Source organism: Stigmatopora nigra, chromosome 2, assembly GCF_051989575.1.
Source record: "Stigmatopora nigra isolate UIUO_SnigA chromosome 2, RoL_Snig_1.1, whole genome shotgun sequence".
Classification (NCBI taxonomy): Eukaryota; Metazoa; Chordata; class Actinopteri; order Syngnathiformes; family Syngnathidae; genus Stigmatopora; species Stigmatopora nigra.
The window spans coordinates 5,505,001-5,529,212 of NC_135509.1; the positions used below are offsets into that span (position 1 = coordinate 5,505,001).

Genomic DNA, 24,212 nt, shown 5'->3' on the forward strand with positions numbered 1-24,212 from the left:
ACATACATACATACATACATACATACATACATACATACATACATACATACATACATACATACATACATACATACATACATACATACATACATACATACATACATACATACATACATACATACATACATACATACATACATACATACATACATACATACATACATACATACATACATACATACATACATACATACATACATACATACATACATACATACATACATACATACATACATACATACATACATACATACATACATACATACATACATACATACATACATACATACATACATACATACATACATACATACATACATACATACATACATACATACATACATACATACATACATACATACATACATACATACATACATACATACATATATATATATATATATATATATATATATATATATATATATATATATATATATATATATATATGTATATCGTCTCTGAACCATTTTATCCTCACTAAGGTCGCGGGGGTGCTGGAGCCTATCCCAATCGCAGAACACAAGGGGACAAACAACCATTCACACTCACAATGATACCTAGAGGCAATTTAGAGGGCCCAATCAGCCTACCATGCATGTCTTTGGAATGTGGGAGGAAACCGGAGTACCCAGACAAAACCCACAAAGGCCCAGGGACAACATGCAAACTCCACAAAGGTTGACCGACCGGGATTTGGAACCAGCTCCCCCAATGTATATCTACATACACACACATATACCCACAATATTATATTATACTACAGTTACTATTAATTATATCTACATATGGTGCACTTTCCTTTAAATCATTCCACATATAGAACTAAATAATACATTTAGGGGTGTGGCCATGCTCAAAATATAACAGTGAAAGTTCATTAAGTACTGTATGTGCGGCTAGGTTCTAAATGTACTTTTCATCTTTCTTTACTTGACCCTAAATGTCCGTCCATTTCTCCAAAAAGTAGCCAGTGAGGCGATGTTAGGTGACATCAGCGCTCCATCAGTAGAGGAAGCAGTGAAGAGGAGGCATAAAGCTCCAGTTACACTGTGAATAATACAACTTGTTGGAAGAATGGGATTGCGGGGATGAGCTTTAGTGAGGTCATACCAAATTGATGCATATAGCTTTGCAGTCAATGAAGTGAAAGAAACTATCAGTGCAAGTTTGTTGTTTCATCACAGAATGTCGCGCAACAGTCTAGAACATATTTTTTGTCTTGTGTTTTTTAACATATTTCAATGACGACCAACACTAGATTTATCATATTGTTTGTCATATATTCACTATTCTTAAAGTGTGGTTAATTCACAACAGACAATATTTTGAGGTAAGTTCCATATATAATGGAGCATGCAGTACTCTCCACGTGCGGACACAAGGGAAATTTAACGGCCCACTTTTGATCAAATGTGGAGAGGTATAAATAGAAGTTTTCAAATACCTTAACATACATGTATCTGACATGTGAATGGTAGCAAATGTTATGTATCTACATGTTAACAGTGTTCTGTCACCTTGGTATTGCAGAGGGATGTCAATCTTGGGTCCAATGACGTAGTGTCCTTCTTCTAAGCTGTGCGCCGTCACTGTGGTCCACTGACGACAAGAGTGGAGCAGAACCACATCCTCCTCCGACAGACCCTCAACACATTCCCCTACAAAACACACGTCCATACATAAATCACACTTTAAAAAAACAAGCCGATCTTTAATTGGTTCTTAAACTAATTTGACATCATACCCTTTCATTTACAGTGCTAAATTGAATACAAGACCCATTTCCGGTCGCAATTTAAAGTTCTCATTGAACACTGTTCAGCCAGCCTACCATGCATGTTTTTAGAATGTGGGAGGGAGCCGGAGTACCCGGAGAAAACCCACACAAGCTCAGGCAGAACATGCAAACTCAGGATGAACGACCTAGCATCGAACCCAGTAACCCCAGAACTGTGAGGCCACACAGAAAGTAATGTGTGGCGAAAACTGTGCCAATCAGAAGAAACTTTTAATTTAAATAAGTTTAGTTTAATGTAAGTTCCGATTTAGTTAGCACAAGTGTATTCTCTAGCAATACTGAATTTATTAGTATTAATGCAAGTATAGTATTCAGTTAATGTTTTTTTTTAATTACCGTTTTTTTAATCTTTTCCTTAAACTATAAAACATTATTGCTGTCACTCAGTACTGCTCCTCTGATGATGTTATTTTGTCCATACCCATACTCCATAATTTACAATCATCCATGCCGAGGTATAACTATACGTAGTGCTGCCAAAAAAGTGCGGGTGCGCACATCAGGCATCGCATGCAAAGTGCGCTTTTAGACTCAGGAGTCGCGCGCCTTTCGGGAAGACGCAAAGCTGGAGATTTTCCCCTCGCAGTTTTTAGTATTCAGTGCGCCCACCGACACGATGCATCATTTACATATGAAAAGGCTTGAGCGGCACTTTCGCAGTACAACAGACACTTTGTGGCTTTTCCGGGCAGTTCTGGACCAGAACAACTTAGACAGAACACCAACGCCGCTGGTTCCCAAAGTCAAACCCCCTGATGTGCAGGCGACACATTCACTTTGGCAATGAACGATGCACATTAAGAATCAACGAGAAGACTTCCAAATGTTTCCACCCACGAGTGACTCGTTTAAGATTAACTCTGGGAGGCAAAGGACGATTGTGACATCAGAGCAGTTTAAGTGATGTGAAAGACGGAAATTATCTATATTTTTTCATGCATGACACATATATTCACTTAAAGTATTTATAAGGATGTTAAACTATTTATAACATAATAGTATAACATTCAAAATCCACAGCATAAAAACTGAAATCAGTGTTTTATTTTGTCAGTTTACAGGAAACGACACACTATACATTTTGCTAACCTTCCGCAATAAAAACAATTCAAACTTAAAATCTCACCTGCGTAGATTTTCAAACATTCAAGACCACATGTCCACAATTTACCCGATCGACTTTAGAACGGCAATTCGGCATCCTAATATCCTAATATTCACCCACAAATCGGATCTCTTGCACCTGCACGCTAAAGTAAGTACAAAATTCCCCCAAAACACGACTAAGATAAAAAAAAAGTGTAAGTAGATCTTTAAAAAACAACAACCAAATACTGATTAGATGTCTCTTACCGTGAGCCAGGCGCACCAGAGTGGGCAGACGGAACTTGCCGACCACCGCGTCCAACGGCAGCGCGAGGGGGCTCCAGGAGATCTCCGACACGCTCGCCGACAACTTCTCCATCCTCCCGGGTCATCACTGTGCCGGAGATGAGGAGGAGGTCGAAGATCGCGAAGTGGACTGTACATACAAAGGTGAGCAGGATGGAGTTGAACGAAGCGAAATGGCTGTAAAGACTTTCGCCATGTTTGAATGTGGAAGGGAAAAAAGCAGTAGATTGTGAGTAGCTGAGGGAGGGCGCCAAAGACCCTTGCACACCTCCCACTTTACACTCAACTTGCACAGTACAAACCCCAAATTGAACCCCCTGAATTTCCTACCGTTTGTTTCCAAATTAGCATAGGAAACACAAACAGAATGCAGTGATATAACTGGATTTCTTTAGGAATTCAAGTCTACACTAAAATGCATGTGTTTGCAAAGTAGTAAACTCTCAAAGGAAAATAAAGCTCACAATCTACTCTATTTTGTTCCAATGCATTCTTTTTATATGCACTACAGTTGGATTTAACATGTGTTTTTAGGGCAAGTGACTATTTTGGGACATTTTATAAATAACTTGACCCCATAAAAGACCAAGTGTACATCCACATGCAGTGGTCATACATATACTGTATAAAAACACATCTCATTTTATATTTTACTTTCAGAAGTCAAATTAAACTAAAACTCACAAGGTTTAGGGGAGTTAGGATTATCAAAATTTGGATTGAATGCCACAATATTGGGAATTTAAAATGTTCTTCAAGGTCAAAAGTTTGCACAAAAGTTCTCTCACGGTATAATTTGATAGTAAAACTCTAATTATTGACAATTTTGCATGAGTCATACCAATGCCATTTCCGTTGGTGTTAAATAGGATGAAAAAGGAGACAGCACTCCAAATACTAAGCATTTTAAAATGCACACTTAAGCTTCTGCAGAACAGCAATAAACATTTTAATTGGTTTACAATCAAATATGGGAGTGAGTGAATCATTTAGTAATCCCTAAGGGTATGTCAGCTAAGTTTCACTCATTAAAACACCCAAAAGATTTGTAGGTTGACATTTTTATTTGTTCCGTATTAACAAGATGTCCAATGTGAATAGGGAAATTTTACAGCTGGAGGGGTTGGTCAGTGGGGTAGGAAACCTAATGAGCAGGCTCTGGAAAAGAAGAAAAAAGAAAGAAATAGATTAAAAGGGCACTTCACTATCATACATTGATTAGCTTGTGTTACAGTGACATCTAGTGGAGAAAATATATACTTTCTAAAACAGCCAAACCAACACCAAATCTATTCATTTAGTGCAGCTATTACTAAGACAATTTTCAAAAATAAACCACAAGAAGAGAGGAAAAATAGAAATTATAATATACTTGAATTTGGATACTTACTGTCCTTCACTGCCTTCTTGCCTGAAAGGAACAAATACAGAACATAAGTAACATAACAGTAAGATATGTTCCATCATAGTAACTTATTATAGTAAATGGTAGATCTGATGAGTGCAACAGATCTTCAGATTGATTTTATTTTCACTGTAGGGAAAAATAACTTTTACATACCTCCATAAGACACTTTGTAATAGAGATAAGTCATGATGCCAACACCAACCCACATCTCTTGATATGCCTTGGTGTAGTAAGGCCCCATCTTGGCCCACCACCTTGAAAACACTGTTCCGGCCATCTGCACACACAAAAAAATCATCTCATAAACATAATTTCAATCTACAATGAAATTTCTACCTGTTTTTGGTTTCAATTCCAAGTCATACAAATTAGGAATGTTTTAGCAACGACTAAGATGAGGTTACATGTTGCACAGTTAAAACTAAATGGAAAATGTTTTTGCATACATTTTATATTATAACACTATTTATGGCATTTGTAGGAAGGTATGCATGTGCTTTAAAGAAAATCCACTAAGTGTTCATATTGGAAAAAAATATTACATTTATGACAAGACCATCTGCTCACGCAAAGTCACTTTGGTTACAATGCAACCATAGACTCACTGGATTTGTTTTTATAAATCATTGCTATCATGACTAGCCCAACTAGCTTTATGCTAATACAATCAGCTGAAAGAGTGCACTATTTACTGTAGCACGCATTATATTCCAAAACGTTCATTGCATGAAAGATCAGCTAAGCAAGAGCAGCATGGATGATCATACGATTTAAGATAAAGAGGTTAGTTTACCTTCGAATTGGTCAGGTACCTGTAAGAAGGTCAAGCTACACCAGACAGCCGACGTCAAAGTCGTGGTAATAGAGCTTCTTCTGAAGTAAAATGCGCAGTTAAACACTGGATTTGGAACAGTGCGCCCTCCTGTGGACAACTAGGAGACTGACACTAAATCTTGTGGGAAGTTGTCCAAAAATAATAGAAGTTGGAACTTGCAAAGAAGGAGGGAGACTAAGATAATATGTTTGTATGTATATCACTGAAAGTTCAAGGGGGACAGTTCTTTTACAACACTGTTGTCAATAATATCAATGTAAACAGTTAGATGATCCACATTGTCAGACTATGACTCATTTAATAGACACCTGCTCCGCCCAAACTATCTGTATGAGAATTTTCAAATGAACATTTTCTGAAAATCTAAGGGAGCAGTAGGCATCGTCGCAGGGGTGTTGGAGCCTATCCAAGTCAAATAATAATTTTCTTCACAGGCAATAAGATATGTCCATGCCAGTTTACATCACTCTATTTATGTCAAGAGCTGCACTTAATGTATGTAGTATGTATGGTTAGGCAAAAAAATTCTAAATGTGCAAGAAAAATAACCCTTTTAATAGAAAAACATTTATTAGACACAGGAGGTCTGATGGTGGCTCGGCGGTTGAGTTGTTTACATGTTGGCCTTGCAGTTCTGGGGTTCTGGGTTCAAATCCAGTTTGGTCTACATGTGTGGAGTATCCATGTTATCCCTAGTGGATGATGGTGATTGTTTTGTTGAAAAGTTTGAGATTACAAATGAGCAGTGTGACAAGTTCTACTTGTTTGTTGAAGTTGAATTGTTTGTGCATGTGTACCGTCACCAATATGCTCACTCCTACATTCATTGTGGATGTGTGTTGTTCCTGGATGCAGAATGTGAGTGAGTGTTTGGAACAATGCATGCATGCTGCAGTATTCAACACAATTCAGATAATCAAATAATAATGAAAGTTACTTAGAAATAAAAATGTATTTGGACTGGTGCAATATGTGCTAAATAAATTCTATTTTTGCACCACCAGCTTTAAGACACAAAGCATTATGCCACAGGACGTTTTGTAGGGCAAGCTAGTGTGTTATTGTATCACATAAGGGTGTGTTCAAACTGCTCTCTTTTCGATTTTCCCGTGTTTGTTTCCACATGCTCAAAAAGGTGTGCCCTTTTGTGGCTTTAAAAACGTTTTGGGACAGCCAGATTTGCCACTCAGATGTGTTGGAACCACACATTGGGTGTTTATGGGCTTGACAAATCATTTGCAGGTATATGCTAGACTCAACTGACACTGAATAAGGCACTGGGATTCATTGAAATTAATGTGATCTGTAGGTGAAACTGGAAATTTAAGGAGTCCAAAAAGACAACAAAGGAGAGGAGGAAGATGGCTCTGCTTTCTGCACAGGCTTGTCTCAGGTGAGTGAACTGAAAGAAATGGAAAACAAAAACTAAGAGAATGCTACAGAACTATGCATACCTACTTCAAGATCAAACAGCAGTAATTAGGAACAGCATCAGAATATCCACAAATTATGCAAGTATTTAAATTATGCACTATGTATTCTGTCAGAAAGAGCTTTCTGAGAGTTGTCAATTTAAGCCCACTAAGTCCTGACTACAATGAGAAGACATACTAGTAGTATAAAAAATGGTGGATAAAAGTTACTGTATTTTTGCCTTAAAAGATAACCAATCTCAGAAAAACACGCATCATTTTCTGCTCTATTTTCTCTATTTTAGACGGTGATCCATTTGCCAACGAGAGAAACAGGGGTGATTGACAACATGAAGGATGGTTAAAGGTGATCTTAAGCCAACTCTGATTTAGGAGACAAACAGTTCAAGCAGAACCAATTTAACTTGATCAGGTAATATGATTTAAAAGGTATATACATAGTAAATATTTTTTTTCTATAAAGATACTTGCTATTGACCTGAATTTAAAAGAAAACTCATTGATTCATTCATGTGTTGATGCCTAAATTTCAGTATCTTGTTATATAGTCTTTTTTTCTCCCTTCAAATAATAGGCTTAAAAATGATTCAAGGTCAAATAGAAGTGGACACAGAAGGAGTGCTTGACACACTTGACAGCAACACAGATCTGGAACACATCTTTACGCCAAACAGCAAAACATCAATACAGCATGCTCCCACAGAACCCAGTATGCACACTATGGATGCTCTGGATACTGTACATGCTTGGAATCCATTCCAACCACAGCCTGGAATCAGTGGAACATATACTTCAAATCATTTCAAGCAAACACCGGATGCAGGAGCCTTCCATCACATACAACATTCAGAGGAAGGTAGGACCAAAGGATCAAATCCAGTTATGTGTTTTATGTGTACTAAGAGCAAGAATGACAGTATGGTCACAACCCTGCAAAGAGAAGATGAACTGACTTCATTTCAGAGGCCTACTCAAGATGTCTCTACTTTTCCTACTCCAGAGTCCTCTTCAAGATTTGTCAATAGAAAATTATGGGATCTCAAATTAAAAAGAGACAAATCACCATTCTCATCATACCAAGAAAAAAGAGGGTCCTCTGAGTCAAGTGTTGCCACAGCAGAGTCTAATCTTGTTAATTCAAACTCAAAAGGAACATTTCCGGATGCCAAAGACAGAAAGATTACAGATTTCCCCAAGAGGCAAACGCACCGAAATAAATATTTGACTCCCAAAAGATGGAGCGATTTAAAAGCAATGGAGGAAAGTGACTCATTGTTGTTTTTGGAGGCCAAAGAGATGACAGAAGTAAGTTTAATATTTTTTCTCTGATCTTTATCTTGCATGTTTTTAATAGTATGCTGTTTTTTCTAAAATGATAACTTATTGCCCAGTTTATTTAACTTAAATTCTGTTTCAGGAAAGTTTATCAATGTTTTTTTTTTGTAATTAAATAACATCACCTGAGTCTTTCGATATAAGTCAGGAATTAATATTGTATTACATGTGTAAGAATAGCAGCTTTAAGATAGCAGATGCAGGACATCTTTGCCTTAATAACTCTAAATGTCATACAAAATTGTCACTGACATTTCTAAGGAGTTCTCCACCTTATTGCCTGTTCTTTAGTATAACCAAGATTAATTTGACATTTGGCAGCAATAATCTATAGAAGAATATTTTTCAAGCGCCCTTTGGTATTTTCAGCTCAAAAATGAGCCACTGAATTTTTAGAATAACATGTTTGTTGACCCCTTTTTAATACATTGAATTTCAATGCCATACAAAATAAAAATCTGCATTTTATTATAGAAAAAAAAAGCAATTAATCATGACAGACCAATGAATTTAAATAATGTGGCAGTTACAATGCATCAGATGAGCTAATATGGTGCTCAGCTAGATTACATATTACAGATTCTTCTCTGCAAATTAAAGTTTGAAATAAATCATTTTAATAATTGTCATATGAATACTAAACATGACATTTAAAGCCAATGGATTCCACTGTTAGATAGATAGATCTAGGAGACACCAATAGGTGAGTGAGGTGACATATTCTAATAATTGTGGTTCTTAGAGGTGGCATTTTAAAAGCAACATGGCTATAAAAGCTTGGCCATTATTTTTTTTACATTTGGAAAGCACAATATCAGAATAATACATTTTGACAAAGTGCTAAGGTTAGACACGATGTCATGTTACCCACTTGTGTTATAACTGTTTAGAGTTTCAATCTGACAAGCTGGTAGCAGTTCTTCAGCCCTGAGGCGCACTGTTACTCACTTGGCAAATTCTTGCAGATCACTGTACTGACTCGCCTGGCAACCGTCAACATCGTAACATTAACAGGAAGCTGTTATTATCTGGGCCCCCGACAGCAACCGAGGGAGGCTATTTTGTAGTACTACCCATGCCTTTTCTGTGCATTTAGTGTTTGTTTGTGCATTTAGATTGGAGAAGAAATGTCCTCCAGTATAAGGGTTGAAGAGCTGGAGTCTGACCAGGAAAAGACTTGGGAATCACCTGGAAAGCACTCATACCAACGCAGCTTTACCATGCAGGATCTTTTCTCTGAGATCCAGGGACTGGTGGAAAGGAATGACATTATAGATGTGGGTATTTATTCTTTTGTAACATTATTTTTATATCGCTCATAGTTATCTTTTAACCTAAAAATGTTGTGATGCCCATATTTTCACTGTACATAACCTACAGATAAGCAATAATTAGAGTCATGGAACACTGGGAAGATAAGATGTTCTGTTGTGTTTATTCCTATTTTGGACTCTTATGAGAGGTGCATTGATTTCCTGCAACTTCCCAAGAGTGCACAACTGGGGATTTGTTGTCTCGTTAAAATATCAACATAAACATCAAAGTCTGTGACATAAGTCAACCTATGATTAATTCAGATTTAAAAATATTTTTTTTATCTACCTCACAATTGGAATCAAAATACTTTGTTCTGGGCTTAAACTGTCACTATCCCCAAAATACAAAGTTGATCATGATTTATATACAGTTTTAAAAAAATGAGTCAATTAAATCAACACTTACAATGAATGGAATGTTATTTTGAATGAATGTTTCTCATTTTGCATGTCTAATATTTCTGTGTGCATTCTGTGTTTATTTTTCTTACTGTTTATATATCACAGATGTAGCAAGATGCATTTAAATCTTGTTTATCTTACAGAGGACAACACGCATGGATTTAAACTGGTATCTTCAGTCTTCACCAAGTGAAGCAGAGATCAGGCTGGTCAGAGCAGTGCAAAAGGTTTTGGCTTGTCGATATCTTCCAGCACAGCTCGATGTCACCGCTATGGCCGAACAACTGAATGAGGCAGAGGTATAGCTTATGTTTTACTCATTTGTTGCACAGTACAAATTCATCTTGATAAACTGTTTAATTTATAGTCAATTTAACTAGGAATATGTGTTTGTGTCTCCATTCTGGCTACTGTAGGATTATAAGAATAGTGTCCTGGAACAAGTTGCTTTGATGAAAAGTACCAGTTTGTCTCAACCTCCTAGTCCAATTGTCTTGAAAAGACTAGAAGCCCAGTGGAGTAAAGCTATGCTGGATGCCTCAGCCACAGTGCAGGTCAAAACAGCTCAGCTGGGTGAAGTCTTACAGTATCATAAACAGCTCAAAAAAATAAAAGTGTTCCTGGAGGGAGTGGATAGTCAGAATGAAAAAAATAACTTGTGAGTAACACCGAATTTCATCCATGCATCTCAGTATTTTCTGTCAAAAGATTAGGATAATTAACTGCCTAGAATTTAAAGATTACCCGGTTGTTTTTAAAACTACTCTTTTTGGTGCTAAGTTTTTTAATCTTTCACTCAAGTGATGAGCTTTATATACATCCCCATGACATTTCACTTTTCTAAATCCTCTTTTCTATTGTTTCTTGTTAGACATACCATGAAAAGCAGCACATTACAAGCTGAACAGCTCCATGCCCTTCTGCAAACTGTAAAACAAAGCGAAGTAATGTGGGAAGAGCTTCTTGCTTTGAGTAGCCAGTTGGCTGTCCACTTGAGTGATGCGGAAAGCTCAGGTGTTCTACTTGCTCAGCTCGGAGACGTCCAAGATGCACGGAGGCTTTTGAGTGGCTGTATCAAAAGGGCCATGTGGCAGGCAGATAACTCCTCTTGTCAATCATCAGTCCTTATAAAAGACGCTAGACATCTTAAAGACAAGATTTCAGATGTTCTGGAATCCATTCATTCGCTTGGGGAATGTCATGACACCAAAAGTATATTAAAACTTTTTATTCTGAGTGAAGACCTAAAAATGTGCAACCAAGTACATGAACATCTGAACTCTTTATCAGATGCTTTTCACCAGTATTCTATTGGCCAGAAAGAGGAAATAAGCATTAAATGTCATCTTGAAGAACTGAGGACCTTACTGAAAAATGCACTGATCAAAACCGACCACTCCATGTGTGGTGATAATGCTATGAAGCAGTTTAAAGAATGGATCACATGGGCAAAACAGATGGAATACCACATTACCATTGGACAAAAGTTGTCGCTTTTCCCAGAAGAAGCTCGTATTCAGATCATTGCGATGAGGAAGAACCAGAGAGAGATCATGATCAGAAAATCAAACCTGGAACAAGAAGAAATGAGAGAAAAAATGCCAGACATGAACAATGAGGACTATAGCCAAGGGTCCAAAGTTTTACAAGACCTGTATCAAACTCTGACTCAAAGTGTGGATAATGTTCTACACACAATGAAGGAGAAACTTCAGGAGAGAGAGACACTGTTAGACCACCTAGATAGCATTGATGTGTGGCTTGTAGAAACTAAAGCGAACAAAGACCCCACTCCTTATGTTGAGAATATTGCAAGGCTTGACATCAGCTCACTGGAGAACAAGCTAAAAATCCATCAAGTATTCGCTGATGAAATTGAAAGACATGTAACTCTGGTAGATTCTTTAGAGACCAAGTGCAAGAAAGTCGCAGAAAGCCTGAACCCCAGAGAGAGCCGTTACATTGTGAACAGGCTCTCAAGCATCTGTACAGAATTCGATGGTTTGTTGGCCCAAGAGCGTGCAACCAGCTGGCATTTGGCGGAGATGATTCACGAGCGTACCTCCTCTGGTGAGGAGCTCTCTACCATTAAGGATAGTCTGAATAATATCTATATTTGTTTGGAGGAACATCATTTTCCATTGAAACATGAGGCAATTTTAACCATTGCACATCTGGAGCAGATGTTAATGGAACATCAGTGTCAAGTACAAGAGATTCAACATTGTGAGGAGGTAGAAAGGAGTGCTCTACTCTGCACTATTGGGGAACTGCAAGACAGGTGCAAAGTTCTGAGTGTTTATGCTTTTGAGGAAGACAAATATCTGCAACTGAAAAAGCAGATGGAGTTTTCAATGGACATTTCTGAAGAGGAAATCCAGAAGGCTAGAGATTTAACGCTAAGTTTGGGTGAAAGGTTCATACTTTTTCAAGCTCTCTTAGTAGACCTCCCACTGATGAAGACACAGTGTCAAGAAGCAGCAGACCAACTGGAGGTGATTGCTCAAGAGTTGAACCCAACAGAGCTGGATTTAGAAAGGCAGTATATTCATGATGCTGTTGACAAGTTTGTTTCTTGGGAGGACACTGTCTCAGATGAGATCAAACATCTGGAGGGCAAGCTTCTTCTGGGACTTCGCTTTAAATCTGAGCTTCATACCTTAATGGCTTTCTTCCAAAGAGTTACCCAAGAGCTACGGAGTACGGAAACAGTCAGTCCAGATGAGAGAGCCATAGATGTTGCACTGCAAAGGCGTTGGGTGATGTGGAGAAACATGGAGTCTGCCATGCGGGTGTTGCACGCTCTAGCTCGGAAAGGAAAAATTAATTTAAAGAGTCAGAACGATTTGCATTCATTCAGAGAGGCTGCAATGCAGGAATGCCATTTACAGATGGTAAGTCTGGACATTATTAATGTTATGAATTGTAGAATCTTAAGGGTCAATCACAGTTTAATACAATCTATAATCTATTTTCAACATCACTTTAAAGAGACTTTCAAAATACTTGTAGGAACACAAGGATACTTAGTATACATTTTAACCATATAGTTGTCAAATTCTTATTCTACAGGAATGCTTATCCAAGGCTCGAGAATGCATTAAAGATTACCAATGGGCTGCCCAGGGAGCTATTCACTTCCTTCAGAATGCTGAAATGACATTTTTGTCAGCTCCCGGTGGGTTTCTTGACTGTACGGAAGAACAAACTCAGACGCAAAAGGCTATCGAAGCTCTCGAAGAAGGTTTTGTTGCTCATATCCAGCATCTTGTACAACTGGTGCCGCAAAAGGATTGCCTTTCCTGCTCAAAGACTCAAGACCTTCACATTGGCATCCTCAGCCAGTTGTTAGTGGGACGAGCCATACTCGAAGCACAAGCTCAGCACAGACTTGAGTCCTTACAGAGGTACTGGTTGTTATTATGATGCATTTTATTTATCTATTCATTTTTTGTTAAGTAACAAGTTATTTTTCAGATGTGAACTTCGACAACAAAGTCACAGGGTTTGTCACAGAGATATACTACAGCGCCTGACTGAATTTGAAACAAAAATTTCAGCATGCACTGCAGAAGAAGTGACATCATATGATAAATGTGCTGCACAACACAAACAATCAAAGGTTTGCTCAGTAACTCTTTTATATGCCACATAACTCAATTTGAACCTTACCTAGAAGTTCGAATCATACCCAGTTTAGAACATTTCTTAAATTAAAGTCATTAAACTTTTAAAATGCTTAACGATGCTATTGTCTCTCCATTAAGGACTTGATGGAGGGTGTTTATGACCTTACTAGGAAGACTGAAGAACTACGAGCAAGATGCCCCATGCAGGGATGTGGTGTTGGAAAAGATGGAGAAGTTGGTGCTCTCTGGAGGCGATGGGTATCATTGCGTCGTAGTGTTGGTCTGTTGATGGCACAAGCAGATCAAAAAGTAGAGGAGTGGACGGACATCACAACCAGTGTAAGAAAGAAAGCTATTATTCAAATGGTTGTTATCCATTACAGCACACACATTCACAGATGATTCATTTGAATCTGTATTCAGGCTTAGTTTCATTCATTTAGGTTTAGACTTTGAATATGTATAATCTTAACATATGTACTTTTGTGTGAATTTCAAGTCAATAAATTTTTTCTTCACTAAAATTGATGTAAATTTTCCTTTAGATGGAGCAATGCTGCAACTCTTTGTCTAAACTTCAGGCCAAAGTTCCTGACTCTTTGACTGGTATTTTCACACAAGATGAGCTCCAGAAGCTTGTGAGCCAGGCAGAGATGCAGCAGGTTTGTCTGGAACAAGAAAGGCGGACATTATTATCCTTGGAACGCTGTTTAAGGCATGCCTTGGGTTTGGCTTCTTCCAAAGATCCCAGCAATCTGCCAGGGCCAATTGGTATTACACTTGTCAAGAGTCAAGACAGTGTCAAATGGTTTGTATATTTGGAAATACCTTTATATTATCTTCTAAGCAGAGAGACTAAAACAAAATATATATCTGCAGTTTGATAGAAAGAAATCTGCATGTCATAGCTGCTGCTCATATAGAGAAGAGGCAAAGACATCCATTTGAAGAGAGCATAAGAGCGGTGGAGAAGAGCATGATTACTATTCTTCCTATGTTGGATAAAGATTTGAATTCGTCGCAACACCAGGTAAACGAAAAAAAACATGTTTGAGGTGTTAAAACAGTATCACACCACCAAAGCTAGTCTTATTCTAAAAGTAGAGTCTAGCAAAGTACTGCTTTTATTATATGACTACATGCAAAGTGAAAATATTCCTCGTTATGCAACATGACACAATTACATTTCCATTGTTTATGGAAAATTGCTTACAAAATATCTAAACAGGACTTCCGCAATTCACTATCCTGAATTTCTGATCTCTATTTCACCCTTGTGTTCCCTTTAATTTCTGAATTTTCACTCTAAAAGGAGCTCACAAAGGATCTGTCCAGTCAGAAGGTTAAACTCGATAGTATCTTGGTGAGTTTGCGGGAGAAATACACTGATATTCCACCTGATATTGGGAAACAAATACAAAAACTGCAAGAGTCAGTGGAGCAAGCTGAGAAGAAGGTAACCTATAGAAGAGAATTATTCCTTAACCAAATGTTTTACAGTATTCATGTGTATATTTATGTGTGTATTTATTATGGCATTCCTGCAGCTTATTGAGCAGAGTGAGATCATTCGGAAACTGGCAAGTCAAATGACAGAATTGATTTCTGGCCTGGAACAAGTTAAAATATGTATGGAGCAAAAGAGTTCCACTCTCACTGACGCCCAGTATGCTCTCAAAGTAAGTCAATGATTTGTCATGTCATTTTTGTCTTAGCCTCATTGAGTAAACCAGAATGACATTGCAGAATTAACTTCACTTTCTGCTGTTCAGCACGTGTGGGACAAGTTAGACTCCTGTCACAGTCGCTTGATGGTCCTGGAGAGTGAAGTGCAAGATCTTGTGGAGGAAAAATCTGACCAAGCTCACTTATTTATGGACCAACTGACACGTCCAATGCAGTTGTACCAAGAAGCTGTGCGGATGGCGGAGCACCGCACTGCTTTCCTCAGCAAGGTAAGGCAAAAAAAAAAATAAACATTGCTCTTCTTTTTACAAATTGCCCGTCTGTTTTTTCGATAATGCCAATTTTTTCCTTAAAATTCTGTGTCCTAGATACCTGCCTTTCTTCAAGAGTTTGAAAACTTGCTTTCCAGTGCCAAATGCTGGTTTGATGAGGCTCAAGCATGGCTGAGTACCATTTGCTCTTTCACAACATCTAAAGGCCTACATGGTCATGCAAAGTCCCTACAGGTTTATAACTAAAACTACTGGGAATATAACAAAGGCATTTATGATTGGTGTCACTGTGCGAAAAAAATGCAATTTAAGGCAATTTGACAACTAAATAGGCACATCTTTTCAATGCGTATCTTTGGAAGAAAAATATATAGTTTTTTGTTTCTGTTCCAGTTGGTCCTGGATGACTCAAGTAGAATCAGGAGTACATTGATGGATTTTCGGCCTGTGTTGGCTGAGGTTTCCACTGTGTGTGATCTCAGTGCAGAAGAGATGAAGATGGACAGTACAGATCAACAGGTTGAAAAGATGCAAAGGAGCATTCGTGAGCAAATGGAGCAACTTAAACATGCAGTTGAGGTGCGTTATGTTCTTAAAATCCAACAGATTAAAGGGCCATCCTTTTTTGGGGGGGGCTGGGGGAATGTTTTTTACTTGGAGTACTTGTAAGAATTGATTTATTTTTCTTGTGAACAAAAGCATTGGAACATGCTAGTAACATGTTGTTGATTATATTTTGTCGGTTAACACCACATTTAAAGTTAGAGGTGGAACCAACATGCAACCAAGATAGTTTCTATGGGTTATAAGCACTCAATCGTGAAACTGAGAGATGGAAAATCAAATGCACATAAGGCTTCTTCTCAGTTATATATATATATATATGCCTGATGCAAATGTAAATCCCAATATACGGAAATTGAACAGCTGATCTTATGGATCGTTTTGATCGTATTGATGACAAAATTATTATATTTAATGCAGAGTTAAGTTTTTAGTAACAATTTAATATGATTACTTTTCTCACTACTTTTGATATACGAGCCAAGATGTTTCTATACATTTTTCAGGTAGTGAAGACCTTTGAAGAAGAGTTACAGACCTTAGAGGAGACTGTCCCTAAGATCAGAACTATTATATCTTCTATGGAAAACTCCAGCATCACACCAATAGAGCACCTTCGAAACCAAAAGGTGAAATAAGGTTTATAAACATATATCCCATAGGTATGGGTCATCAAATTTGATCTTGTGCATTTACAAGCCCAAACATGATTGTTTTTCTCTTTCATTTTTACTGTAAAGGTGATCTTAGACAATGTCCACTCCATGCAAAGTACATTAGAAGAGATGGAGAACTACAAAGAACATTTATGCCTCCCAAATGAAACAAAGGCCAGTCTTCTTGTGTTCTCCAACATAAAAGTTCTCCTTCAGGTTCTGAATGACTTGGAACATCTCACCCAGGCACAAGATGCTCTTCGAGAGGTAAAGCAATCAATCTTACACTTTTAATAAATCCTATACTGTAGATTTTAGAGATGCAAATTGGTAAAATATGAGAAACAATTGAGTGCTGAAATTATTTAAGACCAAACATATTGGATTGGCATGCAATTATACGTCCTCACATTTTTGTCTACTGGTCACCAACAAATGGGGAGAAATTGACCTCGTAATGGGATGTAGAGATGATTCTCTTTGTGTCTTTAATGCACTATGGAAGTGTACAGTAGTCTTAATGATGTCACAGTTTTCTATTAGAATGTGTCTATTGTCTTTATCTTTTTTTTGGCAAAGGATAAAAGCGCCAAAGGTTGTGGAGATGTATCCAATTTAGATGGACATGGCCAAAGACAATTGCTTCAGGTAACAATGATAATTGTTCAACAACGTGGGCTGAAATGAAAGCCTGTGTATAAGTCATTTCATGTCTTTGAAATAATTTGACTATTCTCAAGTAATTCCTATTGATCAGGTGTTCATTTGAGAAATACAAAAGCTAAGTTACTGTGGTTTAGGTTCATTTGAAGACTTTAGTTTCTCTGTAGGTTTGAATACTTTCTATTTTGGCGTTCCAACCGATTTGAGTTTGTATGACAAGATATATGATATAGCACATGGTCAAGGTTAATGAAACTAAACCTAATGTTGAACAATTAAAATTAGGTCCTAATTTTGAATGAAGAACTCGATAACTATATTAATACCATCCGATTTAACTAATCTTGAATATGCACTCAGCAATCCAGCTGCATGCCAATTGCATGCTTATTTTATCATAACATATCAAACATTGTGTCAATCAAAACATTTTTAATGAAGCTTAACCGCTGAAATAAATAAACAAATAATTAATTCTATTTACTTTGCTTTTATCCCTTAAACTAGGAGGATTGTGAAGACTCAAATTCAGAAGACGATCTAGATGATGAGAGCTGTCATTCATCATCCTCTGACACACTAACATCTAGTATTCCTGAGGTAACAAACATTTTCATTTGGATTTTATTCCAAAATATCATTAACATAATCCAAAATATAATAGATGTGTTTTTATTTATTACTATTATTTTTGCATTATACCTATGGGTCATTAACTGCCATAACAATACATGTTAAAAAGCCAATTAGATTCTTCCGAAATTGATGTGATTATGCCCAATTTCTGATACATTCTGGTCGGCTACATCCCAATTCACTACATTTTTCAATGAAATATGTCTAATAAACCTCCCATGGTTTACATTTTTTAAATTCACATTAGGTTTTATTCGAAATAATTTGAGTTTTTATATTATTTCTGGTAAGTGGACTAACGTGCACATTTTGTTATCAGGCTGTGAGTGGTTTCTCTCCTGTCAATAGCAGCTGTTGAAGCCTCATATGTTTTGTGTGTTAGGAACCAGAGGATACACTCTATTCAGAGGTGCAACGCAATGACATAACTGATATGGAGGGACTTTTTGACGCCAAGGTAAATAATCCTTTAATTGCGTACACAATGGTTCTTAAGTCATTCAACATTAAATTGTTTTGCAAAAGATACTTCTGCATTTCATATGGTTTTGTTTAATGGGGAGACCCTAGCCATGTAGTGCATGTAAAAAAAAAACCTGCTGGTCTTAAAGCTGAATGGTTTCATATTGTGTTTTAAAAAAAAGTTTATTTTGAAGCAATTGACCTGCAAATTGAATGACAATGCCTCAATGATCTCAGATTCACAAGTTTTGTTTTCAATATTTTTGTGGCATTTCAGAGCTGTGTTAGATCCTAATATTTGTGACTCGCTGAGAGATGAATTGTGTTTTTGTTTTAGGTATTGGCGACTGCCAAAATTTCTGCCCAGGCAGATTCTGAAGTGGAGACAAGTTCAAGTAAATCTGAATTATCTGGCTTTGATTCCAAGAAATTAGAGCAAGTAATTGCTCAATATGCAATAATAAAGCCAGAAACCAAATTAGATGCAGAAGCTGATAGTAGTGAAGGAGATGGACTCAAAATGATGGCACCTGACAATGGAGACTTTACATCAGTTGTGGCCTCTACACTTCAAATTTCTGACATATGTCCCCCAATCACCAAAATAATACCTACTCAGGTTGCCATGCCTCTCATTAACCCTGTTTCTATAGTCACAGCAACAAGACAATCTATGGCTACATATTCAGACCAAGTAAGTAGTTGAAAATATGTTATTTAAAATTTGACACATTACTGTTAGGTATTCATTTCAACTCTTTCTTTACTTTATTCTTTGAATTAAAGGACCAAAGTGGACTGACTATCAGTGGTTGCAAGGAGGGAGAAGAACAAAACGACTTCAATTCTTTAGCAATGTATTGCATGTCAAATCTCATTTGTGATACAAATACAATACATTTCAAACTATAAGAAATGTTGCAGTCAACATTAATCCATCATCTCCATTTAACATTGTCTAGGCCCACGAAAGATGGCACAGACCTGCAACAATGGAGCCTGCTTCACCTCAAAGTCTCTCAGAAGTTGGATATGCTACAAATATTTCAACAGGAGCATCAAAATGTGATTACTTATGGCAAGGTTGCAAAGGTTGAACTTTATTTGAAATGTATCCCACTGTAAAATGAAAATCATCACTTTTTTGATACCTACATTTCTATTCAGGTTCCAAAAGGAGAAATAGTGTCAACTGGGTCAACTTCAGCTGTTCTCCAGCATGCAAATGGGTCCATCACAATGCTGAGTAAAATAGTATGTCCATAAGACCAGATACATTGGATGTATATATACAAATTTAGACTTTGCAGGTGTAAATTTAAAGGCCTAAAGTTTATTATTGATATTTGAATCAGAGTTCTATATCTAATTTAGCAGAAATGCATTATTTCTTTTCAACCAGCTTTATGATGACATTGTACTGATTCATAGGTGACTTCTCCAGATGATCCAAACTTAAAGGAACAGCTATACTTCATCACATGGGAAGTTCTTCAATGCCTAGATGCTTTGACAGACTTTCTCTCAACTCCTGGAGGTCTTGGGGACGAGAAAGAGAAGCAGCTAAGGATATTACAGCTTGAGGTGAATAACAATGAGTCTAAATTTTGAAGGTCTCACCCACGGCTGCCCTATATGACTCCATCTTCAATCCCTGTGTAGTGTATATCATTTGAGCTGGTGACTCTGGACAACTTGCTGCATGATGTGGAGTCAAAGATCAGCCCTGTGCTTCAAAAGGATGAACCAGACGCTTTGAGTTGCTTAACAATCCTGCAGAAAAGTCTGAAAAGGGGCTTGTCGGTCATCAATTCTTTCAGTGATCCCTCCTCTGACCTTCTGGAGGTTAATAGCCAACATAAGGTAGATTATACTTCACAGTTCTCCATTGTGTTTGCCTATATTTTAAGTCCTTGTGACATTTTATAGATCATTACCAATTGCTTTGACCAGTAATTGAAAATTTCTTAGATGTATTTTACAAATGGTATACTAAAATGTCAAAAGCAATATTGAAAAATATCATTAACTCTTTTAATGTCTGTTACAGCCTATTTTTGTAGGTTTTTGTGATGCAAATGTATTCATTATGATGGTGATCATTATCTGTTTGTATCTAGTCAAACAGCTTGAAATCCATTTATGCATTGAGCAAGGGGTTAAAAAAATCTATATAAGCACCAGACACAATGAACACATCTTTTTTTCACTCAGGAATTATTCTCCACTCAGCTAATGGGGAGGATTCAGCATCATGAAATTGTGCCATATCAAAAGGAAGATTCTTTGTTGGAGGTAATGTTATAGGATTTTTACATTGCTTTGTAATTGTTTTGATATGTCACATTTTATAATATATTCATTAAGAATAGATTGTGTGATATGTTACAAAATAAAATCGCACTAATTTTTGTCTCAGCAGTGTGTGCTTGGAAGGCATGCGAAAGAGAGTTCAGTAGAAAAGACCATGTTACAGAAAGCAACTGAGTCCTTACTACATGGATTAAATAGTCTACTGGATCTTGGTGAAGAATGCATGGCTGAGAGGAAGGCGAGACCTATTCAAAACATGACCCAACTAAACAGTAGTCTCCATGCAGACAAGGTTTGTGTCTCATGATGTATGTTAAATGTAATATTGTGTGATATTAACCATCTTCAATTAAAATCCACTTAATCCAGAAGTTCCAGCAAGTACTTAGAGCTCACCTGGCATTCATACAATATCTATTCCATCAAAAGCCAGAGGTACTCCAAGCTCAACATGATGAGCAGACACAGCTGGATGTTAGGGGGAAAGCCTTGCTACAACAGATGCTACAACAGGCAGAAGCATCAACATTTAGGCTCCAGGTCTGTTATTTTCTAAGAATATGCAATATATAAATCCCACATTGGAAACGATTAAGCAGCTAAGAATGGCCTTGAATATAAATGTATGTGAATGCCATCATCATTTTCTCCTCATTGTCTCTTATCTAATCGCTGTGGGAATCTTATTAAATGTCAAAATAAATGTTCACTTCCTGCAGGAGTGGACCCGTTGGGAGGATAATAGCAGTCGGCTGGTTAGACTGCTAGACAATGTTGAAGTCTGCATCAGTAGAGTAGAAGCAGAGGGAAAGGATGAAGAAGACTCCCATTTACAACAATGTTTACGTACTTCTCAAGTAAGTGAGCACCTAAGGAGGATCCATAGTTGTACTGTGGTAGAAGGACCATGTGATTAGTGTCCAAATTTAAAAATTAAGTCAGGACTTTTTCATCTGGGACAAAAAATAGCTTCGGCAAACTGATCTCATGAAAAGAAAGATTTTTTTCCCACAATCTGTGAAAGTAAAGAATTCCGATTGCGCTACTCAAATGCCGACCAATTATGTTCTTGACATATTTTTGACATTTTTATAGTGCTTGTTCCAACTGTTTTTCCCCCATGCTTGTTTTTCTCATGTTTTACATCTATGCTCATTAAGTTATTATAGTGATACTGTAAATTCACAAAATTATTTCCACTGCTGCCTTGCTGTCCTGCAGTTTTACGATCAACTGAACATGCCAGTAGTTGGCCCGTAGTATCTATTTAAAGTGCTGATCGGTAGAAGCTGTTGGCTAAGAATTGCTGTTGATTCTCTTTCTCAATCAGCAAACTTTGGTCGAAGTGGAAACGAGCAGAGCTGCCTTGGGACTGCTCGTAGATCAGGGATGTGTTTTGCAGACAGATCCTTCGTTTGCAACCTCAGCCAAACAGGCAGGAGGTGCTCTAGAGTTGCGATGGCGAAGGATTCGCAGCCGTGTGGAGGAGAAGGTTCAACATTGGAGTGACATCTGGGAAAGCCGGGTCAGGTGGGCTTGCTGACAATACACAGTTCTGCTGTTGTAGTTTTGTTTTTCAACAATTCATACTCCGAGAGCAGGGGGAAGAGAGTTCAAATTATGACTAAAGAGAGCCGCTAGAGATAGTGTCGGCGCCACACTGCCGACGTGATTGGATTGGATAACTTTATTCATCCCGCATTCGGGAAATTTAATTGTGGCAGTAGCAAGAGGGTGATTAAAAAGAACAACAAAGCAAAAGCACAAAGTACAAAGCAAATCAAAGTAAATGGGATCAGATGCTCCTATTTGTGGGTTTATGACTCAGTTCTCTCACCAGCAATTTCCATATTTAACCTCACAGGTTAACTGAGAGACATATGCAACCATCAAAAAGCCACATATGGCTCCCAAGCCATAGGTTCCCTAGAAATGTCCTTAAAGTGACAAAGCACTGGTCAAACAAACAAAAAACTGCACAAACATGAGGGCAACATTCAGAACAAACTAAAGGTAGAGGTTGGAGTAGTCAATATTAGAATGCAGAAGTATATTTAAAATATTTGACTGACCTGGATCTGATATTTTATGGGAACATGGCACTTTTTTTAACCTCACAAAAATTCCACACTGGTACCAACTTCAACATGTTTTTTTTCCACTTGTGCATTGCTTTGTTCCTTTCTTTAATCACATTGTATCTAGAAGATTTATCTGGAGCATGCATAGTATCTCAGAGAGTTAAAAGAAGGTCTTGTTATCAGTATTGGATCGAAGCCTCTTTCCTCCTCTCCCACTTGGAGAACCGAGTCATGTTCCGCTTCACTAACTGAACTGCCTATGTGTTCTATTTGTACTCCCCACAGATTCCAGACAGACTTTGCCTGTGTCAGTGAATGGGTCCTTGACGCCAATAAACGCCTGGCAATCTGGTCAGAACCCAATACTGATGCCTCACTTTTAAATCAGGAGGATGTTTGCAGGAGTCTGATAGAGCTTTTGGTAAGACTCCAGTCACGAACAAGTAAATCGATGTCTGACGAGAGTTACTAGTAAAGAGGTCAATTGTGCAGTCATCTTTCTATTGTCAAATTTATTACGTGATTTTCCTGAGATGATTTTCCTGTCCGGGCAGGATTTCTCTTTTGAGATGGAAAGCATGTCTGCCCTCAAGGAATCCACCTCCAGAGAAGCCACTCGACTTCTTCATATGAGAGAAATGGAATGTCCTGGACTGAGGGGGTGTCTCACAGAGTTGGAGAATAGTTGGTGCAAGCTCACCTCTGACCTGGAAAATATACAAAACCATCTACAACAGGTGCATAGAACTGCATGTAAACATAATGTTACAGAATATTCACTTTCCACTTTCCTACTCGTACTACCATTATTTAGCCCACAGGTGTGAAAGTGGAGGCCCGGGGGGCCAAATGTGGCCCGCCGCATCATTTTGTGCGGCCCGAGAAAGTATATTATGAGTAAATTACTTTGTTTTAGGATCAAATTAAAATGAAGAGTATATATGTATATTAAATTCCCTGATTTTCCCCCTTTTTAAATCAACAATTGTAATTGTTTAATCATTTTTTTTTCAGTTTTTAGTTCAAATATCATTTTGTAAAATCTAAAGATATATGAAAAAAAGCTATGCTTAGCGTGTACATAATAGTTAGTTAGAATTCAGCCTTCTACTGTGTGTCCTTTGGCAAAACACTAAACTCGAAATTGGTCCCAGTTGGCGTAACAGCAAATCTACTATACTGATGTATTATGAGTGAACTCTGTTAACATGCCTGAAGTGACAGGATGTTCTTCATTGAAGGACATTGAAAGGCTGCAGTTCATCAAAAATAATGAGGGTTTTGGTGATCTCCTCCAGCCTTGGGGAGTCCAAATCACTTCAGTCACA

The 24,212-nt window shown here is 37.6% G+C and overlaps 4 protein-coding genes across 6 annotated transcripts in view; 2 read left to right on the forward strand and 2 right to left on the reverse strand.

Moving 5' to 3' along the window:
- Positions 1 to 2,219, forward strand: part of hadhaa (hydroxyacyl-CoA dehydrogenase trifunctional multienzyme complex subunit alpha a) — a 17,627-nt gene extending 15,408 nt beyond the window's left edge. Inside the window, exon 22 of the mRNA XM_077745200.1 lies at positions 1,534 to 2,219. The gene's annotated coding sequence lies outside the window, so the exon portion shown is untranslated. The remainder of the gene's footprint in view (positions 1 to 1,533) is intronic.
- Positions 1 to 3,473, reverse strand: part of gareml (GRB2 associated, regulator of MAPK1-like) — an 11,985-nt gene extending 8,512 nt beyond the window's left edge. The window contains exons 1-2 of one of the 3 annotated variants that reach the window (XM_077745172.1): positions 3,155 to 3,473; positions 1,521 to 1,661 (exon numbers count right to left, since the gene is read on the reverse strand). In XM_077745172.1, coding sequence (XP_077601298.1) covers positions 1,521 to 1,661; positions 3,155 to 3,266 — 253 coding nt within the window. In that variant the 5' untranslated portion in view covers positions 3,267 to 3,473. The remainder of the gene's footprint in view (positions 1 to 1,520; positions 1,662 to 3,154) is intronic. The other 2 variants (XM_077745178.1, XM_077745164.1) reach the window with 2 other exon arrangements.
- A 765-nt stretch (positions 3,474 to 4,238) lies between these two features.
- Positions 4,239 to 5,536, reverse strand: atp5mj (ATP synthase membrane subunit j). Its single transcript, XM_077710478.1, has 4 exons — positions 5,395 to 5,536; positions 4,755 to 4,878; positions 4,584 to 4,604; positions 4,239 to 4,351 (listed from the first exon to the last, which is right to left on the reverse strand). Exons 2-4 carry the CDS (start codon positions 4,876 to 4,878, stop codon positions 4,338 to 4,340), a joined length of 159 nt encoding a protein of 52 aa, XP_077566604.1. The 5' UTR covers positions 5,395 to 5,536; the 3' UTR covers positions 4,239 to 4,337.
- Positions 5,537 to 11,498: 5,962 nt separating this feature from the next.
- The window catches only part of syne2a (spectrin repeat containing, nuclear envelope 2a), a 38,003-nt gene continuing 25,289 nt past the window's right edge, over positions 11,499 to 24,212 (forward strand). The window contains exons 1-29 of the mRNA XM_077710586.1: positions 11,499 to 12,816; positions 12,995 to 13,329; positions 13,400 to 13,544; positions 13,690 to 13,890; positions 14,097 to 14,359; positions 14,431 to 14,581; positions 14,864 to 15,007; positions 15,099 to 15,230; positions 15,324 to 15,506; positions 15,606 to 15,743; positions 15,903 to 16,088; positions 16,580 to 16,702; positions 16,814 to 16,996; positions 17,309 to 17,377; positions 17,900 to 17,992; positions 18,411 to 18,485; positions 18,828 to 19,184; positions 19,277 to 19,347; positions 19,453 to 19,582; positions 19,658 to 19,744; positions 19,922 to 20,074; positions 20,153 to 20,353; positions 20,705 to 20,785; positions 20,910 to 21,095; positions 21,173 to 21,343; positions 21,523 to 21,660; positions 22,134 to 22,333; positions 23,170 to 23,305; positions 23,439 to 23,621. Coding sequence (XP_077566712.1) covers positions 11,509 to 12,816; positions 12,995 to 13,329; positions 13,400 to 13,544; positions 13,690 to 13,890; positions 14,097 to 14,359; positions 14,431 to 14,581; positions 14,864 to 15,007; positions 15,099 to 15,230; positions 15,324 to 15,506; positions 15,606 to 15,743; positions 15,903 to 16,088; positions 16,580 to 16,702; positions 16,814 to 16,996; positions 17,309 to 17,377; positions 17,900 to 17,992; positions 18,411 to 18,485; positions 18,828 to 19,184; positions 19,277 to 19,347; positions 19,453 to 19,582; positions 19,658 to 19,744; positions 19,922 to 20,074; positions 20,153 to 20,353; positions 20,705 to 20,785; positions 20,910 to 21,095; positions 21,173 to 21,343; positions 21,523 to 21,660; positions 22,134 to 22,333; positions 23,170 to 23,305; positions 23,439 to 23,621 — 5,823 coding nt within the window. The 5' untranslated portion in view covers positions 11,499 to 11,508. The remainder of the gene's footprint in view (positions 12,817 to 12,994; positions 13,330 to 13,399; positions 13,545 to 13,689; positions 13,891 to 14,096; positions 14,360 to 14,430; positions 14,582 to 14,863; positions 15,008 to 15,098; positions 15,231 to 15,323; positions 15,507 to 15,605; positions 15,744 to 15,902; positions 16,089 to 16,579; positions 16,703 to 16,813; positions 16,997 to 17,308; positions 17,378 to 17,899; positions 17,993 to 18,410; positions 18,486 to 18,827; positions 19,185 to 19,276; positions 19,348 to 19,452; positions 19,583 to 19,657; positions 19,745 to 19,921; positions 20,075 to 20,152; positions 20,354 to 20,704; positions 20,786 to 20,909; positions 21,096 to 21,172; positions 21,344 to 21,522; positions 21,661 to 22,133; positions 22,334 to 23,169; positions 23,306 to 23,438; positions 23,622 to 24,212) is intronic.